The sequence below is a fragment of the Penicillium maclennaniae genome, assembly GCF_028827695.1.
Source record: "Penicillium maclennaniae strain IBT 15551 chromosome Unknown utg000006l:1.0-2513246.0:1.0-2515036.0, whole genome shotgun sequence".
Classification (NCBI taxonomy): domain Eukaryota; kingdom Fungi; phylum Ascomycota; class Eurotiomycetes; order Eurotiales; family Aspergillaceae; genus Penicillium; species Penicillium maclennaniae.
Genome location: NW_026623218.1, coordinates 1,663,261 through 1,689,313, shown reverse-complemented (window position 1 = coordinate 1,689,313; position 26,053 = coordinate 1,663,261). Strand labels below are relative to the sequence as shown.

The 26,053-nt window shown below is 49.5% G+C and overlaps 11 protein-coding genes across 11 annotated transcripts; 6 read left to right on the top strand and 5 right to left on the bottom strand.

Moving 5' to 3' along the window:
- Positions 1-327: 327 nt before the first annotated feature.
- On the top strand, positions 328-1,876 carry pigc (phosphatidylinositol N-acetylglucosaminyltransferase; the record flags this gene model as incomplete). The annotated part of the gene is made up of 2 exons (XM_056968554.1): positions 328-679; positions 732-1,876. The coding sequence occupies 2 exons, from the start codon at positions 328-330 to the stop codon at positions 1,874-1,876; spliced, it is 1,497 nt and encodes a 498-aa protein (XP_056821350.1).
- Positions 1,877-2,758: 882 nt separating this feature from the next.
- Positions 2,759-4,419, top strand: N7477_006890 (uncharacterized protein; the record flags this gene model as incomplete). The annotated part of the gene is made up of 5 exons (XM_056968553.1): positions 2,759-2,835; positions 2,887-3,179; positions 3,235-3,748; positions 3,789-3,839; positions 3,903-4,419. The coding sequence occupies 5 exons, from the start codon at positions 2,759-2,761 to the stop codon at positions 4,417-4,419; spliced, it is 1,452 nt and encodes a 483-aa protein (XP_056821349.1).
- Positions 4,420-4,822: 403 nt separating this feature from the next.
- On the bottom strand, positions 4,823-5,491 carry N7477_006889 (uncharacterized protein; the record flags this gene model as incomplete). The annotated part of the gene is made up of 1 exon (XM_056968552.1): positions 4,823-5,491. The coding sequence occupies one exon, from the start codon at positions 5,489-5,491 to the stop codon at positions 4,823-4,825; it is 669 nt and encodes a 222-aa protein (XP_056821348.1).
- A 659-nt stretch (positions 5,492-6,150) lies between these two features.
- Positions 6,151-6,462, bottom strand: N7477_006888 (uncharacterized protein; the record flags this gene model as incomplete). Its single annotated transcript, XM_056968551.1, has 1 exon — positions 6,151-6,462. One exon carries the CDS (start codon positions 6,460-6,462, stop codon positions 6,151-6,153), a length of 312 nt encoding a protein of 103 aa, XP_056821347.1.
- A 1,810-nt stretch (positions 6,463-8,272) lies between these two features.
- Positions 8,273-8,663, top strand: N7477_006887 (uncharacterized protein; the record flags this gene model as incomplete). The annotated part of the gene is given in 3 exon segments (XM_056968550.1): positions 8,273-8,398; positions 8,448-8,615; positions 8,631-8,663. The coding sequence occupies 3 exon segments, from the start codon at positions 8,273-8,275 to the stop codon at positions 8,661-8,663; spliced, it is 327 nt and encodes a 108-aa protein (XP_056821346.1).
- A 1,049-nt stretch (positions 8,664-9,712) lies between these two features.
- N7477_006886 (FAD-dependent oxidoreductase) lies at positions 9,713-11,776 on the bottom strand (the record flags this gene model as incomplete). Its single annotated transcript, XM_056968549.1, has 4 exons — positions 9,713-10,620; positions 10,673-10,853; positions 10,908-11,304; positions 11,358-11,776. The coding sequence occupies 4 exons, from the start codon at positions 11,774-11,776 to the stop codon at positions 9,713-9,715; spliced, it is 1,905 nt and encodes a 634-aa protein (XP_056821345.1).
- Positions 11,777-13,475: 1,699 nt separating this feature from the next.
- N7477_006885 (uncharacterized protein) lies at positions 13,476-14,968 on the top strand (the record flags this gene model as incomplete). Its single annotated transcript, XM_056968548.1, has 3 exons — positions 13,476-13,599; positions 14,190-14,352; positions 14,410-14,968. The coding sequence occupies 3 exons, from the start codon at positions 13,476-13,478 to the stop codon at positions 14,966-14,968; spliced, it is 846 nt and encodes a 281-aa protein (XP_056821344.1).
- A 323-nt stretch (positions 14,969-15,291) lies between these two features.
- On the top strand, positions 15,292-15,855 carry N7477_006884 (uncharacterized protein; the record flags this gene model as incomplete). Its single annotated transcript, XM_056968547.1, has 2 exons — positions 15,292-15,453; positions 15,508-15,855. 2 exons carry the CDS (start codon positions 15,292-15,294, stop codon positions 15,853-15,855), a joined length of 510 nt encoding a protein of 169 aa, XP_056821343.1.
- A 1,187-nt stretch (positions 15,856-17,042) lies between these two features.
- On the bottom strand, positions 17,043-18,929 carry N7477_006883 (laccase TilA; the record flags this gene model as incomplete). The annotated part of the gene is made up of 2 exons (XM_056968546.1): positions 17,043-18,601; positions 18,656-18,929. The coding sequence occupies 2 exons, from the start codon at positions 18,927-18,929 to the stop codon at positions 17,043-17,045; spliced, it is 1,833 nt and encodes a 610-aa protein (XP_056821342.1).
- A 2,344-nt stretch (positions 18,930-21,273) lies between these two features.
- On the top strand, positions 21,274-22,960 carry N7477_006882 (NAD-dependent succinate-semialdehyde dehydrogenase; the record flags this gene model as incomplete). Its single annotated transcript, XM_056968545.1, has 3 exons — positions 21,274-21,303; positions 21,438-21,525; positions 21,579-22,960. 3 exons carry the CDS (start codon positions 21,274-21,276, stop codon positions 22,958-22,960), a joined length of 1,500 nt encoding a protein of 499 aa, XP_056821341.1.
- Positions 22,961-23,123: 163 nt separating this feature from the next.
- Positions 23,124-24,784, bottom strand: N7477_006881 (mitogen-activated protein kinase Hog1; the record flags this gene model as incomplete). The annotated part of the gene is made up of 9 exons (XM_056968544.1): positions 23,124-23,334; positions 23,387-23,570; positions 23,626-23,704; positions 23,762-24,118; positions 24,171-24,270; positions 24,321-24,364; positions 24,427-24,556; positions 24,619-24,666; positions 24,729-24,784. The coding sequence occupies 9 exons, from the start codon at positions 24,782-24,784 to the stop codon at positions 23,124-23,126; spliced, it is 1,209 nt and encodes a 402-aa protein (XP_056821340.1).
- Between the last annotated feature and the right edge of the window lie 1,269 nt (positions 24,785-26,053).

The window sequence follows — 26,053 nt, the reverse complement described above, 5'->3', positions numbered from 1 at the left end:
GTTTGTGAAGGTAATATTGAAGGTGAATCGAAAATTGATAATTGTTTGACTCGATGCGAAATTAATGTATAACTCACGATTTGAAATGTCTCATTTTCTTTGAAAGCCATTCGTGAGCTTAGCTATCAACCATCAGATTCCCCAGCACATTCTGCATTTTAGACTATTTGAAGCCCGATCGTCAAGGCAGAAAGTAGCTTTAAATCACATGACCTCAACGTTGCCATACACGTGGGATTGCGCGTTCCGCATCACGATTCATTTGGACGTTTAAAGCCCAATTGCTTCTTCCCAACACCATGCTCCAATACTAGTTTCGTCAGCTCGATGACTCCCCCACCCTCATCGCGGTTTCCGTTGCCCCCACCCATTCCCGTCGACACACACCCCTATCGAGCCCCGGGGTCCAACGCTCCTGAACAGGAGCGCATCCCCGATCCCAACCGCCTCGCGCCCGAAGATGCATACTTTGGGCCATCCTTGTCAAGGATTCGCTCGGCGCCTGTGAGTTATGATGAGAATTTGCGCTCGTTAAATAGTGATGGGACAGTATCTACGTTACGGCCTCCACGTGGGGTGCTTGGCGGCGTTTCGAGTCAGAAAGATGTGAGGAAATTAGGTGGTGGACGTCGGAGACGGAAGGGTGCTTGGAAAAAGCTTCTGTGGGTGAAACAGTCTTGTATGTTTGCATGATGTGGATTCTATGGGGCTGTACTGACGGGGCCGGACAGATCCCGACAACTACACCGATACGGAGACCTTTCTCGACCATCTTCAAAGAAACCCGCGAGTCCGACCGTACGACTTCTGGCCACTGGTTGCAGACTCAACCGTTATTGTGCAACATGTCTGTTCGGTCGTCATATTCGTTTGCTGTTTTGTCGGCATCGTTCAAGACCGCGTGAGCCCAGTCTCGATAGTCTGCTGGGGGAGTGTTGGAACTGCCATGGGCTGGATTCTTTGGGACAATTGGATCTGGATTGAGCAAAAAGAACTGTCTCAAGGGACGAATGGTGTCCTTGGTGACGATGGCTCTAGTTCAAGCTCCATGACAAGCGCTGTCAACGCGTCCGGCAATGACACTCAAGCAAATGGCACAGACGAAAATGCAATCCATGGTCTTGGGTTGACCATGGCAGGTAACGAGTCCAAAGAGCATATGCCCCAGCGGAGTCCCGAGTTGAATGGCCTGCTGAACCCTTCTTCCCACGCTGGAGCTTCAACTCCTTCCAGTGCGATGGGTGGCAGCGACGAGTCTCAGATTGACCGTTCCTCCTTATTCTCGTCACGCAACCGCCAACGACTATCGACGGTCAAGTCGGCATTTTTGATCTACTTTTCCTTGCTGGGACTTAGTCCTGTTCTCAAATCCCTTACCAAGTCTACCGCCAGCGACTCTATCTGGGCGATGAGTTGCTGGCTCTTAATCATGAACATATTTTCCTTTGACTACGGACGTGGTGAAGGCGCAGGCGCCACCAAGTTCCCAGCTTCTCTTTCGACCAACGCGGCCGTGATGGCCTCAACGGTACTCGCGTCTCGTTTACCATCAACTACCCATGTATTCAGTCTGATGTTGTTCTCCATGGAAGTTTTCGGGTTGTTCCCCATTTTCCGTCGCCAACTGCGGCAAAAGTCGTGGACAGGCCATGTTCTTCTTTCCCTCGCTCTAGTCATCATTGCTGGAGGCGCAGTTGGCATGACTCTAAGTGGTGGATGGGCATCCGCCATAATTGGGTCCGTCCTTGGCAGTATCCTGACTGCACTCACATTGGGAGGCTGCAGCTGGTGGCTCATCAGCCTGCAGAAGTATAAGAATGTGGTCATCGGTCCATGGGATCCAGCGCGTCCCATTATTCGACGGCACTGGAACTAATGCTTTTGTCCAGTGCTGCCACCATTTTCGCCAGTGTGTCATAGATCCGGCGTTTTCTGGGCTTTCTTTATACCCCTAGATCACTGTATTCATGCCTACAGAATCTCATGCATCATTCATCTCACTCCCATCACCTCGTAGTGAAACCTCCAACCACCCGAGCTCCCGTTTTGTGGCCAGGCCCAAGAAGTTCCAGAACGAGTCAAAATCCCCGAGCAGTAATTCTTACCATTCGAGCATTGTCGCGGAATTACAGCTCCACAACGGAATGCCAATGAGAGGGGGGATGAATGCACAGCGGACCAAACATTCCAACCGAAGTCTACACCATCCTCAACGTCCAACTTGACCACCTCTTCCGCGCGACTATCCGCCAGTGGAGACTAAAAAAAAAAAAACTCACCTAGCATACTTGATGCTCGGAAGACCTGTTGTGTTCCACCTAGTGACCATCGAAGCCGGCGCCACTCGGCTCACACGACATTCCATCGCCCTACATCACAGAGAACTTCCCTTTCCCCAGCATTGCTGGGCAACTGCCCTCTCTGAAAGGTCCACCTATGGACAGGGATGAGCCATGAGCCATGTAGCTCGAGCCTATCGACAGCATATTATGCCTCATCTAGGAAAAGGCATGACCCCTTGGGCGTTGAGGCCAACGTTAGGACGGAGATCATTCTGAACATGTTTTTTGCGGCATATAGTCGTGTTTTTCTTGATTGAATGTAGTTCTTCCTTCTTCATTATCCTCTTTGATATACTGCAGCTTGACGCTGCTCTACTCCTTGTCGAACGCTGGGTTTGTCCTTCGACTTTGGAGTTTTTTATTCTTAAGAAAAATTTACTCTCCTTCTCAGCAGTATCGGGTCACCAGCTTCCACGATGTTGAAGCAACTTGCACTTGGCCTATTGGCCGCTCAAACCGCTGCTAGCCTGCGGTTTGTCATGTACATTGATGAGTAAGTGAAATTGGAAGGGTCTCCTCGATATTTATCTCATCTGTTTTGTAGATATCATACGAGCGATCTTCCCGGCGTGGATCAAACAGCAGACATCGATCATGCTATTATGGCTTTTGCTGCTACAGACCTATTCAACTCGGACTCTGCTCCCTCGTTCACGCCTTTCGAGCCTGTCGAGACCATGCGCAAGCGCTTCAGCCCCGATACTAAGGTCATGATCGCCATCGGTGGATGGGGTGACACCGCGGGTTTCTCGAAGGGAGCCAAGGACGATGCCAGTCGTGAGCGCTTTGCGAAGAACGTGGCCTCGATGCTGGATGCCAACGGCTTCGACGGCGTCGGTATGAAAAGCCCCTGATAGTTTTTACCACCGCAAAGATATTAACCGACGACTAGATATCGATTGGGAATACCCCGGCGGCAACGGCCAGGACTATAAGCAAGTCCCCAACTCTGACAAGGTCTCCGAAATCGAGACCTATCCAAAGTTCCTCGCTGCCATTCGCAAGGAAATCGGCAACAAGACTCTCTCTATCGCCGTGCCTGGCCGCAAGCCGGACATGATCGCCTGGAACAGTGACACGGGTCCCGAGATCTTCAAGTCAGTCGACATGGTCAACGTCATGAGCTACGATCTGATGAACCGTCGTGACAATGTTACCGCCCACCATACCAGTGTGCAGGGATCTTTGGACGTGATCCAGGATTACCTTGACTTTGGTGCTGATCCTGAGATGCTCAACCTCGGTTTCGCCTACTATGCCAAGTGGTTCACCACTGACCCCAACTCCGACTGCGATCAGAACCCCATCGGTTGCAAGGTTGTCAAGCTTGAGAACGACGACGGCTCAGACAATGGCAAATCAGGTGCTTTGACGTTCGAGAAGGGCGTGATGGGTGCTCCCCCCGAGTGACCTGACTACCTCTACCAACGGCAAATGTGGCTTTAGCGAAGGCACGAAATGTCCTGATGGCACGTGCTGCTCCGCCTACGGAAACTGGTAAGTTGAATCTTCCCTTTTGGCGTCTTCCTACTATGTTACCCAACTCACAATGAATTATAGCGGTTCCGGCGACGACTTCTGCCAAGCTGGCTGTCTTTCCGACTACGGTACCTGCAAGGGCATCTCCATCACCGATTCCTGGCGCCGGGCCAAGCAAGACGGCAAGACTGACGAGAAAGAAGGCGGTCAATACTACTGGGACAAGGAGACCAACCTGTTCTGGACCTGGGATACTCCCGACCTGATCACCCAAAAGTTCACCGACATTGTGCAGGCCAAGAAAATCGGCGGTGTTATGGCCTGGAGTCTGGGCGAGGATACGTATAACTTTGAGCACCTTCAGGCTATGCAGAATGGTGTGAAGAACACGCCTATGGCGGAGGATACTAATGGTGTCAGACAGGCCGTTGTGGCGGGTGGAGCGGGGTATGTTGAGACTGGCAAGAAGGTGACGGATGGTGCTAAGGAGCATCTGCAGGAGGCGGCGAAGAAATTGGCACAGAAAGGGTTGACGCCTGAGAAGAAGGAGGAGCTGGCCAAAAAGTTGGCTTCAAAGATTGCCAAGGTTGCGGCTTAAAATTATTGTTGTGTTCGGCGCTCCATGCAAGGAGTAGTTGATGTTCAGTTTTCGAGGTTGTTTTCTAAGAAGGTGTTGGTTGATGCTGTTGAGTGTTTTTGACTACTATATTCTAATAAGATGCTGCACTGGTCTCACAATCTACATACTAGTATTGCCATCCTCCATTAAATTGGTACTTGAAAACGAACAGTGCCATCTCGTCTCGTAGCGCCGGGGTTTGATTTGATGCACCAGTATTCGCACCTGCCAAATTTGATTATACGCTGCAGACGGAATTGGAGAATAGATAAACACAGTTACGGTGTTCACGCTTGGCAATATTCAATGAAACTAATGGGTATCGAGAAAATCAAAAGTAAAAAAAAAAAAACAGCAAGGTATTCACAACACATCTCCCGCGTCACAGCTCAAGCTCAATACCTAGCCCGCCTCGCCTGCCACCAATGCTTCTCATTCTCGACCAGCATCTCGCGATGCTGCTTACTCTTGTCCGCAGCTGTCTTTCCAGCCCTAATAGACGCACGCGATCACGTCCTCGATGTGGAAATCGTTCCTGGGTACAAGACCTGATGGCAAGCTCAAGCAGCTCCAGAACAAAATAAGCAACGGGAACTAGAACAAAGAGTCCCAGCGCGACGGACTCGGGTCCATGCTTATCGATGACATCGAGCACTTCCGCAGGCTTGAGGTATGTGAGAATACGAGCGTGACCAGTAACCTCCTCGTCCGCATCGCCCGACTTCTCCTTTAAACTGGATTTCCCCACCCACGAGCCATAGATGCTGTAGTGCGAATCGGAATGTGAAGGCGCGGTCTTGGCATCGGCTGTTTTGCCATCATTTGAGATTCGAGCATCCGCTCCCGCTCCGGACCGTAGACGAGCAATGTACTCCTGGAACGTCGGGCGCGGGGTTTGGGTATGTGACACCTGCACCGCCAGAGGCCGTTGTGTGCGCAAGATCTCACTGCGATCGGAGATGATGGTTGGTGTCTCGCCGGTGAGCAGGAACTTGATCGGGAAGCCGACAGCGATGGTCGCGTACAGGAGGACGCAGAGGGTGACCTTCATGGTGGCACCCTCGAGGAGACGAGGTTGAGAATGGACTGAAGGGACATGATCCAGATTCCCAGGGTCAGGGAAGGGTCATATGAAGAGCCCAGTCCAAAAGTCCCAAAGTGCCAAAAGACATTGCGGAAAGGGCCCAAATCCAGCAATGAAGGCATGTGGTCGATTCCGGGTTGTGATTGGTTGGGGCAGGTTTTTGCTCGCGCCGATGATATCCATTTGCAGCTAGCGGCCAATCTAGATGCCAGTTCTATACGCCTCTTTCTAGACCCATGTCCGCTAGAGTTGGTCATGACTGGTGCACTGAATTGCTAGCTCTGATCAGGGTCTTGTTACATCAGGGTTCCTTTCCGCATAGAAGGCGGGGTGCCGACGGAGCATAGATATGTCACGCCCCGGGCTAGGCTGAAGCATTGGGTTAGGAGGCAGTCTACGGGCGAGGAAGCCATAAATAAACTACTTGTCCCGGGAAGAGGTGTTTAGTCAAAGATAGTGATGTTCAGACATCAGGAAGGAATCAACATCCGAGACGTGGACCCTTGAAGCTTGTCCGGACCCACAAGTTAAAGTACGGGTAACATCTTCTTTCCTAAATAAATAAGCACACTATTTACATCCAAATATCTTCCAAATTTGGAGAATAACGGATCTTCTCTACTTGTTCACTTAAAGGCAGTCCCCTTCAACACAATGTTCTGCATCGACCGTAGGTACCCTTCCCCAATCCTCGCCAACGGCGCCTCTACCCCGATAGGCGCCCACACATGATACTCCCCATTCACCCCAATCTTTGCCAAAAATTTCATTATCATGGTCTTCTTGCCATTGCCGACAGTCAGCAAAGATTTGTTTCCATTCGCGACCAGATTAACATCCGTCCACTGCTGGACAGGCAAAGTATAGTTCAACGAATACGAACTCCCACCACTGATAAGAGTCGCATTCGTAATGGTCCCGTTGCCGTGAACCAACATCGAGTCTGTTAGTGTTAGTTTCGACGATCAGTTCTGTGATAATGAGGTTCAGAAAGCCTAGAAAAAGGGCAAAAGAGAGATAGAGACCCAGATAAAGAGAGACTAGAAAAATGACGATATCGGTAAGGTTGGCTTTGGATAGTATGGCTCATGCAAGGACCGACAAGTGAAGCGTGGGCAGAGTTACGAATATATTCTCAGGTGATCGGGATATTTCAAGTTGATGCTAAAAAAATATTACTAATGGTCCAAGATGTGAATATAACCTTTGGTGCATTGAGCATGAACTCGCCTACTCTTCCTACACCTCGTCTCCTGTTTCAAGCCAGCTCAACTCCAAGAAATTTGGTATTCTATACGTGGTCGGGTTGATTATATTTGATCAAGGATTTCGGATAATTTTATTATAGCTCACCGCTCTCAATCTTCAGGGTAATATTTCTGATCGTCCTTCTGGGCATTTGGCCTTCGCATAGGTAGGTACCTTGGTAACGATCCCACTCCTCACTTCCCTGATTTACTCACATCCTGTGATCAATTCTCTTACTCGCTCAATTGTAAGTAAGTTGAAAAGTGCAATGCGTGGCATCGGCTCACTGTGTGAAGCGAAAACAGCTGCAATACCATTGGCAATTCAGCGACTATCGTTAAAGGGGACATTGGGATTCGCACACTGAAGCATGTTGAAATGGTCATTCGCCAGTCCATGAGCAGACCCGATGTGAGACTAGCGTGGCTCAAGTTCAGCTCATCGCGAGCAATTGGAACTGTCGGCAGATCCTCGGGGAATGTAACCCCCATTATTACTTTTAGCCTCAAATAAAGTTCGGTGAAGACATGCCCATGTCCCAGCAGTCCATACACGTGCCCAGCTGGGTCTCCACAGCGCCCAGCGATTGACATGAAGGATGAACGGGCGAAATTGAAGAGTAGAGGTTTGCATGCTTCTTCGTGTCTGAGCAAGTGAAGAACAAGTCCATCAAGTATCCACATACGCTACCAAGTCCTTAACGTCTTCAATGTCTCATTGTCGATCAGTGAGACTTACCGCTCCTGTTCTCTTCTATAGAAATGACAATCTCAGATAGAAGTTGACGCCCTGCAACTATAAGAAGAAGAAGAAGAAGAAGAAGAAATCAGAGTGAAGGCCACTGGAAGTATAATACTCAAACGATAATGCACAAGCAGTCAACGTAGAAGAGCTGATCACCACTGTTATTTTCCAACGAACCAACCAAATGTCTTGTCTCAATATAAATTAGGTTCAGAAGGAAGATCCTTCCTCTCCACTGATGGAGTCTTCTCTCAAGGCGTCAATCGTCGGAGTCCGATAACAGCCCGCCTACTAGAATCCCAGCAAACAAACAGTTTCGTAGTTGTGTCCATAGATAATGCGACTTCATTCCCAAATCAAAATCAAACGATTTGTGATCTGTAACAGTGTAGAAATTCAATAGAAATGCGAAACTTTTACTGGACCGGTATGGGCCTCATGTACCATGATCAATTGTACGGGGGCTCATCGAGACCAAACTTGGTACTTTAGCGAACCTGGCTCTTGGTTCCAATGCTCGCTTCCTTCGCAGGATAATCCACCATGGATTCACTTGTAAAGGAAGTGGACACTGAGAGACGGGCTTCTAGTTGCCAAGGAAGGAATTGGGTGGCATCTTTTCTCGGAGAAATTATAGCCTCTAAGTGCACACTGTAGATATAAATAGGAGCACAGGAGTCCAGAAGTATCTTCAAATACATTCAACAGTTATTCTCAAGGTTTCCGAAGTGTCCAATCCCAACAGCGCTACTCAGAATGAAGCTTCTTAGCATAATGGTCTTCCGTGCCACTGCAAGCGTTGGCCTGGCAGCTACCTGTTCAGGCCCAAGGCAATGCCAATGCTTGTTCGCAGATGGCTCTCACTGTTGTCTCTATGGATCTGTATGTTAGTGAAGGCTTTTTCTCATTCAATTAGTAGCACTATTGACAGAATGCGGAGACTGGCGATGATTACGACTGCACACGTTTGTGTACAGGAGCTAGTCGCCTGCTCCAAAGTGGTGAAGACACCCCAGCAAAGTGCAATGCAGGCGGATCTTTCTCCTGCGCCTCCATCTTCACCGCTCAGGGTCGCACTCCATGCTACAACAATGCTGAGGTACGTTCTCCCCAGATTTGCTCGCGAGGGTCCTTAAGACATTTCTGACAATGTCTAGTGATTTCGCAACATGGGATATACCGCATTGACAATGATATAACTACCCATTGGGGCACAAGGGTATGAGACTCGGACTCGATCAAAGAGTGGAGGACGGAACGGTCGATGTAGATGGGAGCCTGGGGAAATTTGGGCTCAGAGATCCCAAATATATCAATCGCGTCGACCTTGGGATGTATCTATTGTCTTCTTTCAAGCCATATATAAATTCCATTCAATTGCAATACACCTCACGGTCCTGTTACCTTACGCCAATGGAAAAAGAGGAAACAAGACTGAGCCTAGTCTAGCCATTGTGTCACAGATTTGTATGTGTTTTCTGTGGTCATTCAGTGTGTCGATGCACCCTTGTCTGGGGGTTTATACTCCAACAAGTAGAAATTTTCCTTTTCCTCATCAAACACATGCCCCAGCTCCAACTTAGGCGCATTGTAGTGCCCCATGAACTCAAGCTCAAGCTTCAACCCATCCCATGCTGCAACGCGTCTCGCACAAGAATCATTTACAGACCTTGAATGCGCCAGGCTGTTTATTTTCCATGCGACGAAAGGTCCAATCTTAGACAGTAGCAATTGAATTCGGCTTAAAGAACCTGACGTGAAAGAACAGGTAATGGGTTAGCCTGCTTTGCAAAGGTACCAGGGCCCCTCCAAGCCGTGTGAAAATACTTTGAGAAATCCCTTTCCAGCAAAAGCTTCTGCGTCAGACAAGGAAGGGTCTGTCTAAGAGTGTAGAGTTGAGTCAAATAAGCACGCGCAAGACGCGGGGTGCGATGAGGCCCTACCACAAGCCCCGCAATGTGCCCCACGCGAGGGCGGCTCTGGGCCTACCAGAAGGAATCGTCGAGCCCTTGAGAGTGAAAGCCTAGATATTAATGTGACGGATGTGATATTCTTCGAAATACCAGACTTTCGTGTACGAGCGTAATTGATTGAATGCTAGTCTCGCAGACTGCTACAAATTATTAGAACTCAGGTATGTACACAATGAAATCTAGAAGCTTTTTACAACACCTCATAAGCAAGAATTGGTTCACATTAGACGCGGCACAGACGACCATTTTGGTCCGGAAGACCGTCCTCGCTGTTTACAACCCAGTTGTCACTTCCAACACCAGTGGGAGTGTAGAAGAGGAAAGTGGGGTCGTAGATCTGCTTCAGCTCCCACAAGCGGGCGTAGTTGGAACCGTAGAATGCCTCCTTGAAGTTGGGCTCAAGAATGTCGGACTCAGACATATAGGCACCGGAATCCGGGCAGGTAGCCCGCCAGATGCCCATGATATTGTTGGTGAAGGTCTCCATTGCTTCCTTGATGGCAGTGTTGTTGGCGGTGCTGCTCCAGCTGGTCGAAGTGATGGCATGCAGGAGAGTCTCGCGGAAGGCCGGGTTGGCAGAGTTGGATGGGTAGCCATCCTGTAACTCGGCCTTCATGTTGAAAGCGAGCAGGGAGTATCCGGCAGTAACTGTTGTTCGCAGAGCGTCAAAGGTTGAGTTGAACAAGGAGGCGGTCTCCCAGTTGGCACGAGGGAACAGACGAGAACCAGTCATCATCACCGAGGATGCGACGGTCTCAAGGGGGAAGCCAGCCATCCAGGCGTCGTAGTAGTTGTCGTAGTAGGTGGAGTTGGGAGTGATATAGATTCCAAGATCTGCCAGATCCTTATACCAAGGCTCTACGAGAGCGTGGTACTCAGCCAGGGTGTGGTTAGTTGCGAAGAAGGGGTTCATCAAGAACTCAAAAGTGTCATTCCCGGTCGCAATGACCCAGAAATAGGCGTAGGTGCCCGCATCGGCGTGGGCAGGGAATCGCTCAACGTAAGCACGGACGCCGGCCCAGAAGGTATCCGCGGAGACGTTGGTCCCAGTGCCAAAGCTGAAGGTGGATACAGTGACACCAACCTTGGGGTAGACACGGGAAATGACCGAGGTGACAACACCGAAGGTGCCTGGTAAAGAACTTAACACAAAGTTTCAAGGTGGACAAGAGTGAAGACTTACCACCACCGCCACCACGGATGGCCCAGAAGAGATCGGGATCAGACTCTTCAGTCACGGTGACGAACCGACCATTGGCCAAAACAACCTCGAGAGCCAAGACCTGGTCAGCAGCCAGGCCGTACATGCTGGACATGGGCGAGTGACCGCCACCGAGGACATAACCACCGGCAACTCCAACAGTCTTCACGATTGCTTGTAAGTTACGAAATTCGAGAATATCAAACAATAGACGTACCTTGCCTTCACCACCAACCGCGGTGAAACCAAGCTCGTTGGCTTTCTCATAAATCTCATGAGCCTGCACACCAGCACCCATCTTCACGGCAGGACCCTCGTAGGTACGACTCTTATAGTTCGGGATATAATCGATATCCTTCAAGTGATGAGTCCAGATACCCAGGGCACCGGCACCTGTAGACTTGCCATTGAAGTCATGACCGGTGTTTTTGACGACCAGACGGAGATTAGCGTTACGAGCAAAGTTGACAGCCAACTGGATCTGAGCCACGTTGCTGACGTTTACGGCATAGCTGCTGTAGCCACCGACCGTGCATGAGGCAGATGCATTCGTCGTGGGGAGACAAGTTCTGCCCTCGAACAAGGGCCACATCACCGAGGCCGGATCTGCCGCGCTTTGAACCCGTTAGTGATTGAAAATGAATCCATCCCCCATTTCATCACTTACTGCAGGTTGGAATTTGTCCAATCCGTAGTGATAGTGTCACACTCATCACTATCATACTCGGGCCAAGAGGAGTAACAAGCAGCCGCCAGAGGCACGGTCTTAATGAGGGCACCACCCAGTAGTTCATCAAACAGGGCCCACACAAACTTTGAGGGCCATGCGACATCTCCAGGGAAGACCTTGCACGCATCGTGAGCCCAGGCACTCAAACTGCTGTTCTTGGCAAAGTCAAACAGAGCGGTGTGATTGGGGGCTGCAGTGGACAGGATCTGTTCGGTCAATTGCAGTTGTTCGTTGGTGAAGAGCGGAGCTCCGGCATCGGATACCGAGGACACTCTCTGGACAGCGGCGGCACTTCCCAGAGGTGCCAGGTATAAAGCGCCGAGCAGAGCTCCAGTGAAAGCTGAAATGGGCGCCATCACAAAAGTCGATTCAATGGATGTTTCACTTGGATCTGCAGGAAGGTTTTCGGAAATGTGGCGACTCGAGCCTTTAAAAGCACAGCCGACCGCTATCAGTAAATCTAGCAAAGCAAGCTCGCGCGTTGTCCAGCAAGTCTCAGTGCTGTTAGTCGGCCTCGCCACGGCGGACGACCCACAAGAGTACTTCGGAAGGTTCCCTGAAGCCCTGAGTGAGCTCCACCTTTGTCTAGTTACCCGTCACCGACAGTGAATCTAATTGCTATTGGGCGTCGCGGCCAAAGTGATGTCCGAGATACAAATGTGGTCGGCAGCCTCGGAGATTTTGCAAGCCTGATGGAGGCCGCTACTCTGACACTTTCAAGTGCGATACTCTTTCACAACAAAGTGGGCGCCACACGCAACCTGCGACGGTTGTATCGGTGCTTAGAGTGACTGGAGTGACTGGAGTGACTAGGGTGACCGAGGGCTTCGGATATTCCGCCGCTTCGATGATCGAGAGCCATTCACCTGCCCAAGGGCCCCCACCTTTGCGTGCATCGCCGGTCTTCTCCCACTGGTCAACAATTTCGCTTACCCTGCAATGATCCCTGTAGCCCCTGCATTAGAATTACACGGGACAATCTAATTCAATTAAGTGGTTACGTGGCTAAGGAATACTGAGCCTTAGAAAATTTGGCGCGAAGGGAAGTACGCTGAAGGGAATAAAGACTCTACCGGCCGTAGATTGGCCTCCGCGGAACAATTGTAGGTTCTCTTGAACATTCCCGATCTACCCGGGTTGACAGTGGAGGATCCTCGGGCTTGGCCGTTTTTACAGAGTTGAGAAGTCATACAATTTGCTTTGGAAGGCATTTAGCCGACATTGCCCCGGACAAAGGTTCTTCAAAATAAATAAGCTCACGGCTACGGCTCCCCTGAACCGAGAATTCAAAAGGGCAAAATGGACGGCAATCCGAAAACGGCATACTTCCGAAACTTGAGTCGATGTAGTATCCCAGCCGCCGCCGATGGAATCCTGCGGAACTGAATCTAACTCTCACTACGACTGTATTGCACGGACAAATATCGCTCACTCATCCTTGAGCAGGTTGACCCGAAGCGATCGGGAATAAGTACGAAAGTGGATCCTTCGCTTGCATCGCAGCTAGAGTGTCTCACTACTCTGAATGCCGGACAATACCACTGCAGCCTTTAATCCTTGTTACACCACGAGGCTTGCTTAGGTGGCGAGGCATCGAAGCAACGAAGAATACTCTCCTGGTAATCCTGCAGGCGCAGGCTCACACCGCAGTATGTGGTGGGACGCAGAGTCAAATCCCCGCATATTTGTGACGAGTATAGCGCTCAGGAATCCTTTCAAACCTTGTCTACATTTGTTCAACCATGATTCTCCGTTCCATCGGATCCTCCGTAAGCAAATTAGTTACAGTCTCAGATCACTGCTGAAGGGCTGAGCGAGCGCTGCCCGTCATTGGTCGTCGGGGCTCTAGGCCATCTAAACGCCGTATGGAAATAGTAAACGTGCTCCCCGGTCTGGAACCGTATTCTGTAAAGGAAGCTCCCGCTACAGGGTTCAGATCTTAGGTGGCTACCAGTACTTTAAAAACAGGAGTGGCGGTTTTGCGTTCTTCATTAAAGAGTAGAGCCCCTACCGGCTGCCCTCTCTCTGCTGCAGACCTCCGCAAAATGCTCCAGAATGATTGACACTAGTCACCAGAATACTGCACTAGGAATCGTGGTCGCATTTCCGATTATCGGCGGTCTTTCGATTGTCTTGCGGCTTTGGAGTCGCTATTTAAAGCGCTCTGCCCTATCCGGTGGTACGGGAAAGCCCCGTGAATCTACAAACATATTTTGTTGGGGGTATATTGATTGCTGACGGAGTGACAGATGAGTATTTGATTGTTTTAGGCTATGTATGGACTTTTAATTCTGCATATTCTACACTGTGTTCTAATCTTCAATGGTGATTGGAACAGATTTTTGCAGTTGCGCAATCCGTCACTTCGTGGTACTGTGAGAGTGCTTTCACCAAAGGCTCGACGGATAGTTATTAAGTGTATCGCGCAGATATCAAATCCAACTATGTTGGCATCCATAAATGGGATATCCCAGTGGACTACGATGTGAAGAGGGGCTTAATTGTAGGTACCGCTGGTGCAATTGCAAAGCGAGGACTAACACAGGATGGCAGTGGAACTTTGCCAACCAGCTTATGTATAATCCGACCCTGTCAATAATCAAGCTGTCCATCTTAGTGTTTCTGCATCGACTAGACTCACGGTCGCGGCTTGTCAAAGTACTCATATACGCCTCTTTAGCTATCGTCATCGCCCTCTTCTTCGCTGTGCTTTTCGTCGACATTTTCCAATGCCACCTGTGGCATACATCTACGACACTTCAATTCCAGGGAGCAAATGTATTGACGAAGGTGCCTTCTACGTGTCGACGGCGGCATTGAATCTTTTCACAGATTGCTTGGTCCTTTCGATCCCGATCATCATTACCGTGAAATTACAGATGCCGATCAGGAAGAAAATTGCTGTCTGTCTGATTCTATGTCTGGGAGGAGTGTAAGTCAGCCAACCCCGGAGCCACTCTCTCTAGTCTAACCAATGCTGCTCCAACAGTGCGACCGCCATTGGAGTCTGGCGTATCATCATCCTTGCTCAAGCCTTCCTCTCGAAAACAGTCAGTCCAGACGCAACCTACTCGATCGGTTTCTGCAGCTTCGCCATTGAAGTAAACGTCGCCGTCGTCACAGCTTGCGGCCCATCTATGAAAGCCATCGCGAACAGATACCTACCCCGACTCCTCGGCACATCACGGAATGCAGGGACATCGGGCTACGGAGCGGGAACGAGCGGCTCTCGCAAGTTCCCGGGATCACGCATGTTCTCAACTCACAAGGCATCGCAGCTGCAATCCGATGCAGAGGAAAATTACGAAATGGCGGATCCCCATGGTGTAAACCGTGTGGATATAAATGCCGCTCGCGACTTCGATATGCGCAAGTACAAGCACCACGGCGATAGTCTTAGTATCTCAAGGGGGAGTGAAGATGGCGTTGCTGGTATTTTGAAAACTACGAATGTGACTGTTCGTTATACTTCTGGAGAGGTCACGCCTACGCTGGACGATAGCCGGTCGCGGGCCGAAAAACATTCCAGTGTGGATAGTTTGGTGTGAATAAAAGGCCGAAAAAGGTAGCGCCGACCACATGTATTCTATGTGAAATTCCTCAAAATCTCCCCGTTCCCATGGCACTACTTGTTTCTACCCTCTGATTTTTTCTCTCTCTGTAAAAATCAAGTTGCTGGGATTACTCAGGAACCTTTTGGGGTCTAGGAAATATCATCCCTTGAATTGGCATGCCAGTGGGTTGGAATTAGGGCCAAATAAGGAATGAAGACACAAACAAGACGCTCCTTGATGAGAGGAGACTTCTGAAAAGGATTTCAACCCTGATGAACATAACTGACAAGGACAGTCAACTTCTTGTCGCAATCAACATGTCACTCGATCTGACCATACTCGACAAAGGCCTCGCTCGATTTCTAGAGAATGATCTCATCCTGATATTTCACGCAGGGATTACTCTCGCGGAATTCCAAAATGCAGCGAACGTCCTCCTCTTAAATCTTCCTGTGCTTGGCGGAAAGTTGAACTTTCTAGTGAGTGGATTTCAGTCATCACCTCTGTTCTTTCTCTCACCAGGTTGTCAATAGCGAACCAAATTCAAGTCCTCAGAGAAAGAAAATGACTTATCCGAGCTTTGGCAAGGCACTGAGCTTAATTTGCATGTTGAAGATGTGGTGAAGACACCACGGATCAACGACGTTGTAAAAAGCGCCGAACTGTCACACGTGAAAAATTTCCTGGACGCCAAATTTAATGTAATCAAGTTACTTCGACAGTGCGTTGTCACTATTCAGACTGTGGTTTTGATTGACGGAAGCATTTTGCGCTTCAAAGTTCAAGCTCCATTTGGCGATGTGAATGGTATACATCCCCAACGTCATGCCTCCGGAGTTGTGGAACAAATTCTAACCGCTTTCCAGCGATGCTTCATATAGCACGAGCATACTGCTCCATACTGGACGGCTATTTACCGATAATGGTGTCAAGCTTTCGACCCCCGCTGAATTTAAAGGATGCTGTCATTGAGAAATCATTTGAACAGTCGAAATACATCAACGACAGTCCAATCGCTCGGCTGCACGCTGAAAGCGTTAGAACTGGCTGGTTCCCCTTTTTAAGACGCGCCTTCAGCTCTGTCGCGCATAAATTGCAAAACAAATTTCGTCCTACTTCCTCTCGCGTCAATATGACGCTTCATATACCGCAGGCTGCAATCAACACGTGGTCCAATGAGGCTGAAAATCGAGGCGTCCAAGTCACGGAACACGATCTCGTCCTGGCCTTTCTTTACCAACAAGCCTCAATCGATCCATCTGACCTTTCCACATTCAGTATCATTGTAAACATTCAGCGTCATTTGGAGACAGAGGCAGCTTTTGGAAATCCTTGGCTCCGGATCCCTGTGCCATCGCGACAATTTAATGGCCTGAGATCTCAGAACGACACCACGGCTCTGGTGGACAGGGCAGTACATATCCGCCACACGATTGATGATGCCCGAGAGCCATTATGTCTCCATCAAATCATGGAACAATGTTCTTCAATGAGCAACAGCCCGTGTGTCACTCGGGACTTTGGTTCCAGTTCATCACAACTTGTTGTGTCTTCTTGGGCTAAACAGCCTTTTTTTGATCTCAAGATTCAAGAGAGTAATCCGGTGCTTGTGGACGCTAGCATCACCTTTTATGGGCCTCTGAAGCGTCTTGGTTTTGATGTGGATGACTTGTTGGTTATGTGGAAGGGGGATAGGCATGATGATGGGTACTGGATCCAGGGTTACCTTTCTACCAGTTTATGGGAGCGAATGACAAATACGTTGGCGGACTACATGTAAATACAACACTCAAGCGAGCTTTTCAAACACGGATACAGCCGCTACCTCCTGAAACTCAGACTTTTTTTCCGCGCATACTCTTGAACCATATAACATGAGCAGGTCAAGTTTCATTACAGTCCATAGTACTCTCGACAAGTAGATGCAATTCTTCTCGTGGGAGACACTAAGACATCGGACCGGGATGGATACTTGTTTCTTTTTATTAGTCATTTTGACTTGAATTAGTAGATAGAAACTTGAAAATTTCACAAGCTAGATCGCTTGAGATCATGCCGTATCGTCAATTCAACTCCTCATCTCAGCGATTTTGTACTCTTCCGGGATAGTTGGCCACTTATCCACACCATCAAGAAGCGCAAGTGCCATACCGCCACTCAGGTGGACCTGGATATGGCAGTGCAGCAGGAATGCTCCTGGGTTCATGACGTGATATCTAATCGCCAGCCACGTCGGGCCCGTAGAGGCAGGCGGAGTAGCGTATGTATCTCTATACTGTGGGGTCTTGAGGTTGAAGCTCTCCGGAATGTGCTCCATAGCCTCTGCCACGGTTGAGTAATTCCAGACACCTTGGCCCTGGCCGATGACGTAGTACTTGTTTGAATGCTTGTGGATAGGATGAGGAGGTTGCAATGGAGAGGTGACGTAGAAGATGAGATCGACCCAGGTATTGTTCTTTGTGTGCAGGGTCAAGTCGCTGTGGGCGACTGAGCTGTTCGGGTGGTAGAGCAGAGGCTGAGCTTGTTCCAGGGCTAGGGGGTAGCTTGAGTTCCCTAGCGTCCAGCGGTAGGAGGTGTGATAGTGGCCGATATTCAAAATATGGGTCTGGGCAACATCTTTGGAGGGAGCATGAGCTGGGAATGGGACGACCTTCGACTCGTCTAGGATGACGGTTTCGGCAGTTGTGTTCGACCCGGTGATGCTGATTGACGGCTTCGAAGGGCCCTTCTTCATCTTGTGTTGAGGGGTCGCATGGCGTGTCTCATATGAGAAGGTCGCGGTGGTGTTGAGAACCTGGTTGACGCCGTAGTTTGCCAAGCGAACCGAGTAGTCACCCAAGGGCTTGTCAAGCCTCACCATGACGGAGTATCGGTTGCCGTTTGCCAACGTAATCGCGTCAACCTCAATTGGCTCCACATATTGACCATCCACGGCGTAGACAATCATTTTGTGCTCGTCAATAGAGAACATCAAGGTAGCTACACCAGCAGAGCTGATCAAATCATAGCTCACGTAGCCCTGAACTGTGTCAACTTTGAGCACTTCACTGAGGCCCTGGTGAGATTTACATCCAGAAAAGACAGTGGGCGGGAGGGCGCTCAGATTGTGAGAAAAAGAGCCTTCTGCCATAGTATTCGAGGGAGGCAGACATCCAATATCGGTCAAATTTTGTCCTCCAAGTACTGTTCTCTGGGCTGCAGTCGTATATCCGTCAAGCGCACTTTGGCTCAAACACTTGATTGAGCCCTTTCCATTTATCATGAGCGCATTAGAGCAGTACGCATCGCGTCTGCTGGCCTTCTCGGCGTTCCACACTTGCTCTGAAGTCAGCTGGCGCCAGTCAGAAAGCATCACAGGCGAGGTCCGCTTCTCAGCCTTTTCCATCAATTTGTGTTCCCATGTGTTGTTGGTGAATAGGTGAAATGGTTTCTCGACCGAGTGATCGGGGCTGATATAGATCGGTCCATAGAGACCATCCTCAATTTGGCCCCGAGCGTGGGCGTGGTAGAAGTAACTTCCGTATTGTGAGGCGGTCCATTTGTACAGGAACTTTCCGCCGGCAGGGATAGGCTTCTGTGACAAACCTGGAACGCCATCGGACCACGGTGTGCCCAATTGGTCAATTCCTGTCGCGAATCAAATATAAACGGTGCGATTGTACATGGGCTAGGGTGTCATACCGTGGAAGTGGATCGTTGTTGCGTTAGGAAGGTTATTATTGACGTAGAACTCGACGTTATCACCTTGATGCAATCGAAGCTCAGGGCCCGGGAATTGGCCATTGGTGAAAATCATTTTTCGAGGCGTACCTGGAGCATCGTGCCAGTCCGCCCACGTCAAGTTGACTTCGAACCGAACCGTGTTCACAGAGCTTACCGGCAAGACCTTACCCTCGGCCCATTGGGCAAGGCATAAGAATAACAGACTCCCAAATTGGCAGAGAGACTTCATCATGCTTGGCCAGGACGGAAGACTTGCAACCTTGCAAGCAGAATGAGATTCAGGAAAAGAGATTTAAGACCCCTGCGAGGGATGAGAGCTAGCTGATCCGTTTTATCGGAATCCAACTGGGTGGATCGGACCATATTGATGTTCGGAAGTTCTCCTTGAGTCATATCTCAGGCCCCTTCAGTGGGTTTGTCTCGCTGTCGGTTAAGTGCCGGTCCCAAATAGACTTGAAGCTATAGTGGGCCACCCAGAAAATCGGTCTCTGATCAGCCGATTTCGGTCGATCGGGGACAGCTGATCAAGGAACCTTCACCATTGAGCGCAATCGTATTGCGCAAGTGGGTAACGCAGCCTCATTACAGTAGTATGATCTTAGCATGGGTCCATTCCCCAAAGCGAAAGGGTTCTGCAGATCTCAACTCCCCCCCTGACGAAAGTTATCGTGGAGCCCGAGAGAGGCCATCCCATGCAGATGAATCTGTCAGAAAATAATTTCATTGGCTATGGAATGAGATCCATCACATGGAGTTCCCGCTAGTATCCGACAAAAAGTCGACTAGAGTCGGGGTTCAGCTTCCAAGGGGTCCTGCAATGGTCAACGTGTCTCTGGCGTCGCTCTTTGCCCCTTTTTATTTTCCAAGTCCTGCACTAGAGGACCATGTATCTAGCGAATCAGGGGGTCTAAATGTATCTGTTAAGACAGACCTGTACTCTGGGAGAGTCTAACGACATGGCGATGGATTGACATTTCAAAAACACTAGGAGTCCTAAACTAGACGCACGTCATCGTATGTGGTCAGCCCTGAAATTTATTGATCGTCCCCCGCCAGACCCCGTTCAAATCGGCCTGGGCGGCTTCCAGAGGAAGCCGAACAAGTCACACTTGGGCTCCCTGCTTGGTGGTCTTGGAAACACAATTCGAACGTCTTTTCATGTCATCCACATCAATGGACATGTCGTATGTAGAGCCAAAACCGAGCCCGTGGAAGTGGGTTTTTCAAATCTTGGCCAAAGCAGTACCCGCAGTGATAACACAAAGTCCCACAGATTGGTACAAAACAACACAAGATGTATGACTCGTACGGTAAAGAAGTCTGGACCGTAAGGTTATGGAGAATGAACTGTAAGATTGGTAAAGATACTAAGTCCGAAGCTGAGTCTATGTGGATACAAAACCCCATTTTCCCACCGCCCTGGCTAAGTCATTCAGCCTGGACCGTAACGCAATAGATCTGGCCAGATACCTGGTCCGTGATTCTTTGTTGCTTGAGATCGGGAACAAACAGTGGAGTCTGACGCAGTTCCAGCTTTGTCAATCGCACACGCTCATGGGCAAGTTTAGATCCATACGTCAGATTGACCTTCTCCTGATTGTTTCAATTGGCTGAAAGTAATCGATGCCATTCGGACTGGGAGTGAGAGATTAGTCTTCACTCCTCACGATCATAGCCGCCGGCTGAGATAGTAAGCGTAGTGTAAGCGAGGATGTGGGCTCCATTGGGACCGGGTCGCTGCTCTCGGATAGCTGTGGAGGTTCAAATGCACGATACTTTCGGTGGGATGTCAACTCAAGAGCATGACTCGTAGAAGCAGCAGACGTGATCTAGGATCCCTCATTATAATCAACGGGCTGCGACTGAGCATGGACTATCCATGAGGCGACCGGATGAAAAATGGAAATGTGTCAACCCTATGTGGCGTTTGAATCTTTACCGGGGATTTGTATATTTCAGGACTTAATAATTTCTATAGGGGTGTGGCTGACAACTAAAGCCCACCTCAAAAAGACATCATGTGGTACCTGGTTAGATAGGCTATTTCCGCCTATTTGAGGAAGCCTTATCAGCTTATCGAGGAGCGACTCTCCTTCCTCACGTCGCGAGATGAATACTTTAGAAGAGAGGAAACGGTTCGCATTGTGGAGAAAAGTCGAAGCAGGTAGTACCAGGAGCTACAGCGCAAGTTGAGAACAGCGACTTTTCAACTAAGCCGGGCCGCTCATATGTTCACTTGGATCCGACAACTATCAGCGACTCAAATTTATATTTTCTAGGGTCCACGGGTACCCTCCTCGGGTCCTTGAGTTCAAGATCCGCTTCATGAAATATAGTCTCTGATAGCCTCTCAGAACAGAAGACAGCTAGAAATAAATGTATCGATAAGCTTCCGGTAGGATTGAGAAAGAAGCCGTCCTGCGGACAGTCGCCCGTTATACCGGGCCATGTGTTGTCGATGAGGGGTCTTCTACTACCTCGGTGATGTATCTTCCCCTCACGAACATAATAAATTAACCCCGCGACCTCAACGTAGCCCCTCATTCTGTCTACGAATACACATTGAAGTCTACACCATGGCGACCAAGTACGATCTACCATTCAAAGTAGGTCTCTCTTTGTTCTCATTACTATGGTGTGTTGAAGCTTGGTGGAGCGATCGGCGAGATGTCCGAGCCCCGCAGATACTCAACGGCACCCGGTACCTGCGGCAGTGAGAAATGGTCTGACTTGCTTCTAGCTGAGTGACCCAACTCTTTTACATTTCGACTCTTTCATCGGAGATAAATGGGTTGAAGCGAGAAGTGGAAAGCGATTTGAAGTGCTCGGTAAAAGCTCATTGTTCAATTGTGGAGCTCAGCGCAACTAACAAGACATACAGACCCCGGCACCGACAAGGCATGGGCAAGCTGCCCCGCAAACTCGACAGATGATGTGAACACGGCTGTCGAAACGGCAAACTCTGCTTTCGAGGACTTCCGGAAGGTGAATCCGCGCCAACGCGCCAAATGGCTCCTCAAATGGTGGGAGCTGACAACAGCGGCAAGAGATGACCTGGCTCAAATCGTGACCCATGAGACGGGAAAACCGCTTTTTGAAGCTTATGGAGAGTTGGATTACTCACTTGGCTTTTTGTGGTGGTTTGCTGGCGAGGCAGAGCGCATCCACGGCAGCGTGGCAGTCCCTGCCGCGCCCAATCGCCGACTGTTCACCATCAAGCAACCTATCGGTGTTGCGGCTGCGCTGGTGCCATGGAACTTCCCAGTGGCCATGGTGCTCCGTAAGGTTGGTGCTGCTATGGCGGCTGGTTGTACAATGGTGGTTAAGCCCAGTCCCGAGACACCCATTTCGGCACTTGTGCTCGCAGAGTTGGCGCGTCGTGCGGGTATCCCGGCCGGTGTACTGAACATTTTGACGACAGACCTGGAGAACACGCCATCTCTCAGCGAGGCACTGTGCAAACATCCGCTCGTGAAGAAGGTGACCTTTACAGGATCGACCCGAGTGGGAAAGTTGGTCGCCATGCACTGCGCTCACGGTCTCAAAAAGGTAACCCTGGAGCTGGGCGGTAACTGCCCATTCATTGTCTTCGATGACGCCAATCTCGACCAAGCGATTGAACAACTCATGGCTTTAAAGTGGCGTCACGCCGGTCAAGCATGTATCACAGCAAATCGTATCTATGTCCAAGCAGGCATCTATGACCATTTTGCCGCTCTGCTAAAGGAGCGCACCACTGCTCTAGTGGTTGGCCATGGGTCTGATTCTGACACCACAATGGGTCCATTGACCACTCCACGCAGTATTGATAAGGCCTTGGCCCAGGTTGAAGATGCGCGACGCCTGGGTGCGGAAGTACTTTTGGGTGGCAAAGCAATGACTTCCCGCCCGGGATACTTCTTCGAGCCTACCATTCTGTCTGGAATGACAGAGCAAATGCAAATATCACAGGAAGAGTCCTTTGCTCCCATTGCCGCACTTTATCGCTTCGAAACCGAGGAAGAGGCAGTGAAGATGGCCAATGCCACCAGTATGGGCTTGGCTAGCTACGCTTTCACTAAGAATGTTGATCGTGTGTGGCGCCTGTTCGAAAACTTGGAAGCTGGTATGATTGGGATGAACACAGGTAACCAATCTGCTGCCGAGTCGCCATTTGGAGGTATCAAGGAGTCTGGCTATGGCAAGGAGAGCGGTAAAGAGGTAGCGGTCAACGAGTATTTGGTCACTAAAACAGGTACATTGACCATTGAAGGACAATACTAGATATTTTTGTATCTGACTTTGAGTATATTATATTATTTCGGATAAGATAGTAGGAATAGTACAGCGATTTGAAGCTGTGGTACTGTGAATACTCATCCGCTCATCTGAGTGCATCTCACTAGATTTCACAACATCAGGCGCCTGACTGAGAAAGGGACAACAGTCATGAATTAAAATCATTACAAAAGGAAGATAGTACATCATCAAATTTCCCGTCCCCGAGAAGTGAAATCTCATCCGACTCCGTGTCTGTTGTCACTGGGGTGATTGCGCTCACCACGTGGTCCTTGGATGCCTGGATGATCGCACTGCGAAAGTTGACCGAGCGTCGAGATCGGAGAGCCTGCTGACGGAAGAGAACAACTTCCTTGTATCTAGGCTTTCAATTAGAATTGCAAGTAGCATATCAAAAGCAAGTGAGCTTACATTGCGGCTTTCCAGGTTTCAATCGTTACCTCGGCGTTATCAAAACTCCAGTCAAATGGTATCTTGACTACTGGCTCGTCTTCAGGATCGTGGTAAGTTGCCAGATATGGATGAGACAGCGCGTCCCGCGCGTTGGTCCTCTTTTCCACATCGAAATACAGCATTTCTTCGAGAAGTTCCATTGCTGCGGGTGTCAGAAACCGGCCGTCATCAGCTAAGAAGTGGTAAAAGACACATACCATCTTGGTTGAGGTCCGGGAAAATATCAACGAAAGGTTCACATTTGCACTTGGGCAGAGACTGAACAAACAACCTTGTCTATTGGTGAATTAGCCCATCTATTTCACAAGGCAGCTCCAATCAAGGCAAACTTACGTGTCTGTTTTTGATCGTGTCCACGATGCGCTCTTCAGGGTTACCCAAGAGATTTACGAATAACGTAAACTGATCGGCATGGCTGGTAGCCGGAAATAAAGGGGCGCCTCGTAGCATTTCTGCAAATATGCAGCCCGTGCTCCAAATATCTACCTTCTCCGTGTATTCCTGCCATGTGAGCATAATTTCTGGAGCGCGATAATATCTTGTGGAGACATAGCCTGTCATCTGATGATCCCGCAGTCGAGCGTGACTAAAGTTGCTGATTCGCAGGTCGCAATTTTCATCGATGAGTATACTGCTCGGCTTGAGATCACGGTGAATGATGCCCGCCGAATGAACGTATTTTAATCCTCGCTTTCAGAATTGTTAGTTTCTGTATCCAGGTGAAGTGACTGTTGCACCCTACCAGTATCTGATAGAGAAAATATTTGGAGAAATCATTGTCAAGGGGGCCTTTCTCAATGAGTCTTTGAAGGTTGGTCCACATAAGGTCCGTGACAATGTATCTGAAAGGGTCAGTGATCAAACATTGAAACTTGGCCTAGGCCCAGCATACAGGTCTTCCTTGGGTGATATAAATACGTCCACAAGACCGATAATCTGGCATCATGTCAGTGATGTTCATAGCTTCGAAAGCGCATTGATCGAAGGAAAGACCAGACATTTTCATGTCGTAAATGTCTTGAAAGTTTGACTTCACGAAGAGCTTGCTTCGCCAGCATAGCGGAACCAAATGGCTTTGTGAGTTTTTTGATGGCGACTAGCTGGTGCAAAATACCGTCTTTTGCGGAGCTGACCGAAAAGGTCAGTGCTTAATCTCTCTTGAATTGCCGCCTGAGAACTCCAAAGCGTACCACATGAGCCCAAAGGCATCTAGCTCCACCGGCTGTGGTTCTGAGTACCTGTCAAAAGGTCAAATTTGAGTCGCTTGTCACCGCAGATTGAATGATGTGGGGGAACCTACCTTGCAGTCAGTTCAAAGTTCACTCCCATCACTGATGTGCACGAGAAGTCCGACATGTTGCGAATGTCGAAACGATTTTAGGGTGATTAAAAAGTCAAGATGGAGACCGGACGCCAACGCTGAAGAAAGCAATGCAGGGAAGCTGGAATGCGCAGCTGGAGGAGGGGCTGGTGCAACTTGGAGACCGCGGCAGTTTCTGGTAGAGGTGGATAGCGGTGGCGCCACGTCTAGAACAAAATATACGAACTGAACTTCTTCTCCCTTGGGCCCCTATGCCTTAAAAGAGCGTATAAGAACGAAGCTTCCCGGACTGATGAAATGACTCGACGGAACCTTTTACAGTGCCTCACACCTTCCCCTTATGAGCTAAGAAGATAACTCCTATGATTCGTGACTGGGTGTCTCTGATACCAAGCGCTGGTTCTCTTACGACTAACTTTCGACAAGGGATATTTAAACAGGTTCTAACCCTGTACCAAAGCGTTGGAAACAGGGTACTTCATTAAATGGAGACAGAACATAGTCCCGCAATGTGATCGGATCACCTCGGTATCCCGTGTGAGGAATGCATGATCGAGACCATTTCGATCGCGACCGGATTGAACATGTTTCAATATTATGCCTCTACGCCAAAAGAGGCTTCAAGACACGCGAAGCTCTGGCTACACTGCTCTTCAAGATGTTTCGAGAGCCCGACGCGGTTTCTAGCCACATCTCGGATGCGCAAAGGGCGCTGGAAAACCATCTCCGACATTTAGCCATTCCGGGATGGGACCCGCCGTTGATCATCAAGAGCAATATAATTGGCGGATTCTTGAGCCGACAGCTCTGATTGGTATCATGGATGCGGAACGCTATTCCTAGCCTAGTTTAGTGGCTCGACGACGCAGTGCATATCCATACCCGCTACGGTCTGCCCTGAAAGATGTCTCCACGAGGGGCGTTGGAACCATCGCGCGAATCCACCTCCTCGGGCCGTTCGCCAACCCTAGCCTGGACGCATTTCGCCAGTCGTCTCTCATGAGCAGTGAAATGTGTCGCTTCGTCTTCCACCAATCGGGCTAGGCTGCGCCGTTTCTCCACTAGATGAAGCCCCAATATGCAGACCTATGACATTACTCGTGAAAGGATCGGGAAAAGGCATCCGCACTCGCTAGTACCACGATGCTTGAATCGTAATCCGATCGGAAGTCGCCTCGCCTATTCATTTTAATTTCATGTTCCCTCTTCCACACTTACCCGAACTGCATGTGGTTTTGTCATTCCGGCAAGGCGCTTTTCCCTTGAGGATCGACGAGACGCCTTTAATACACCTTATTTGTGAA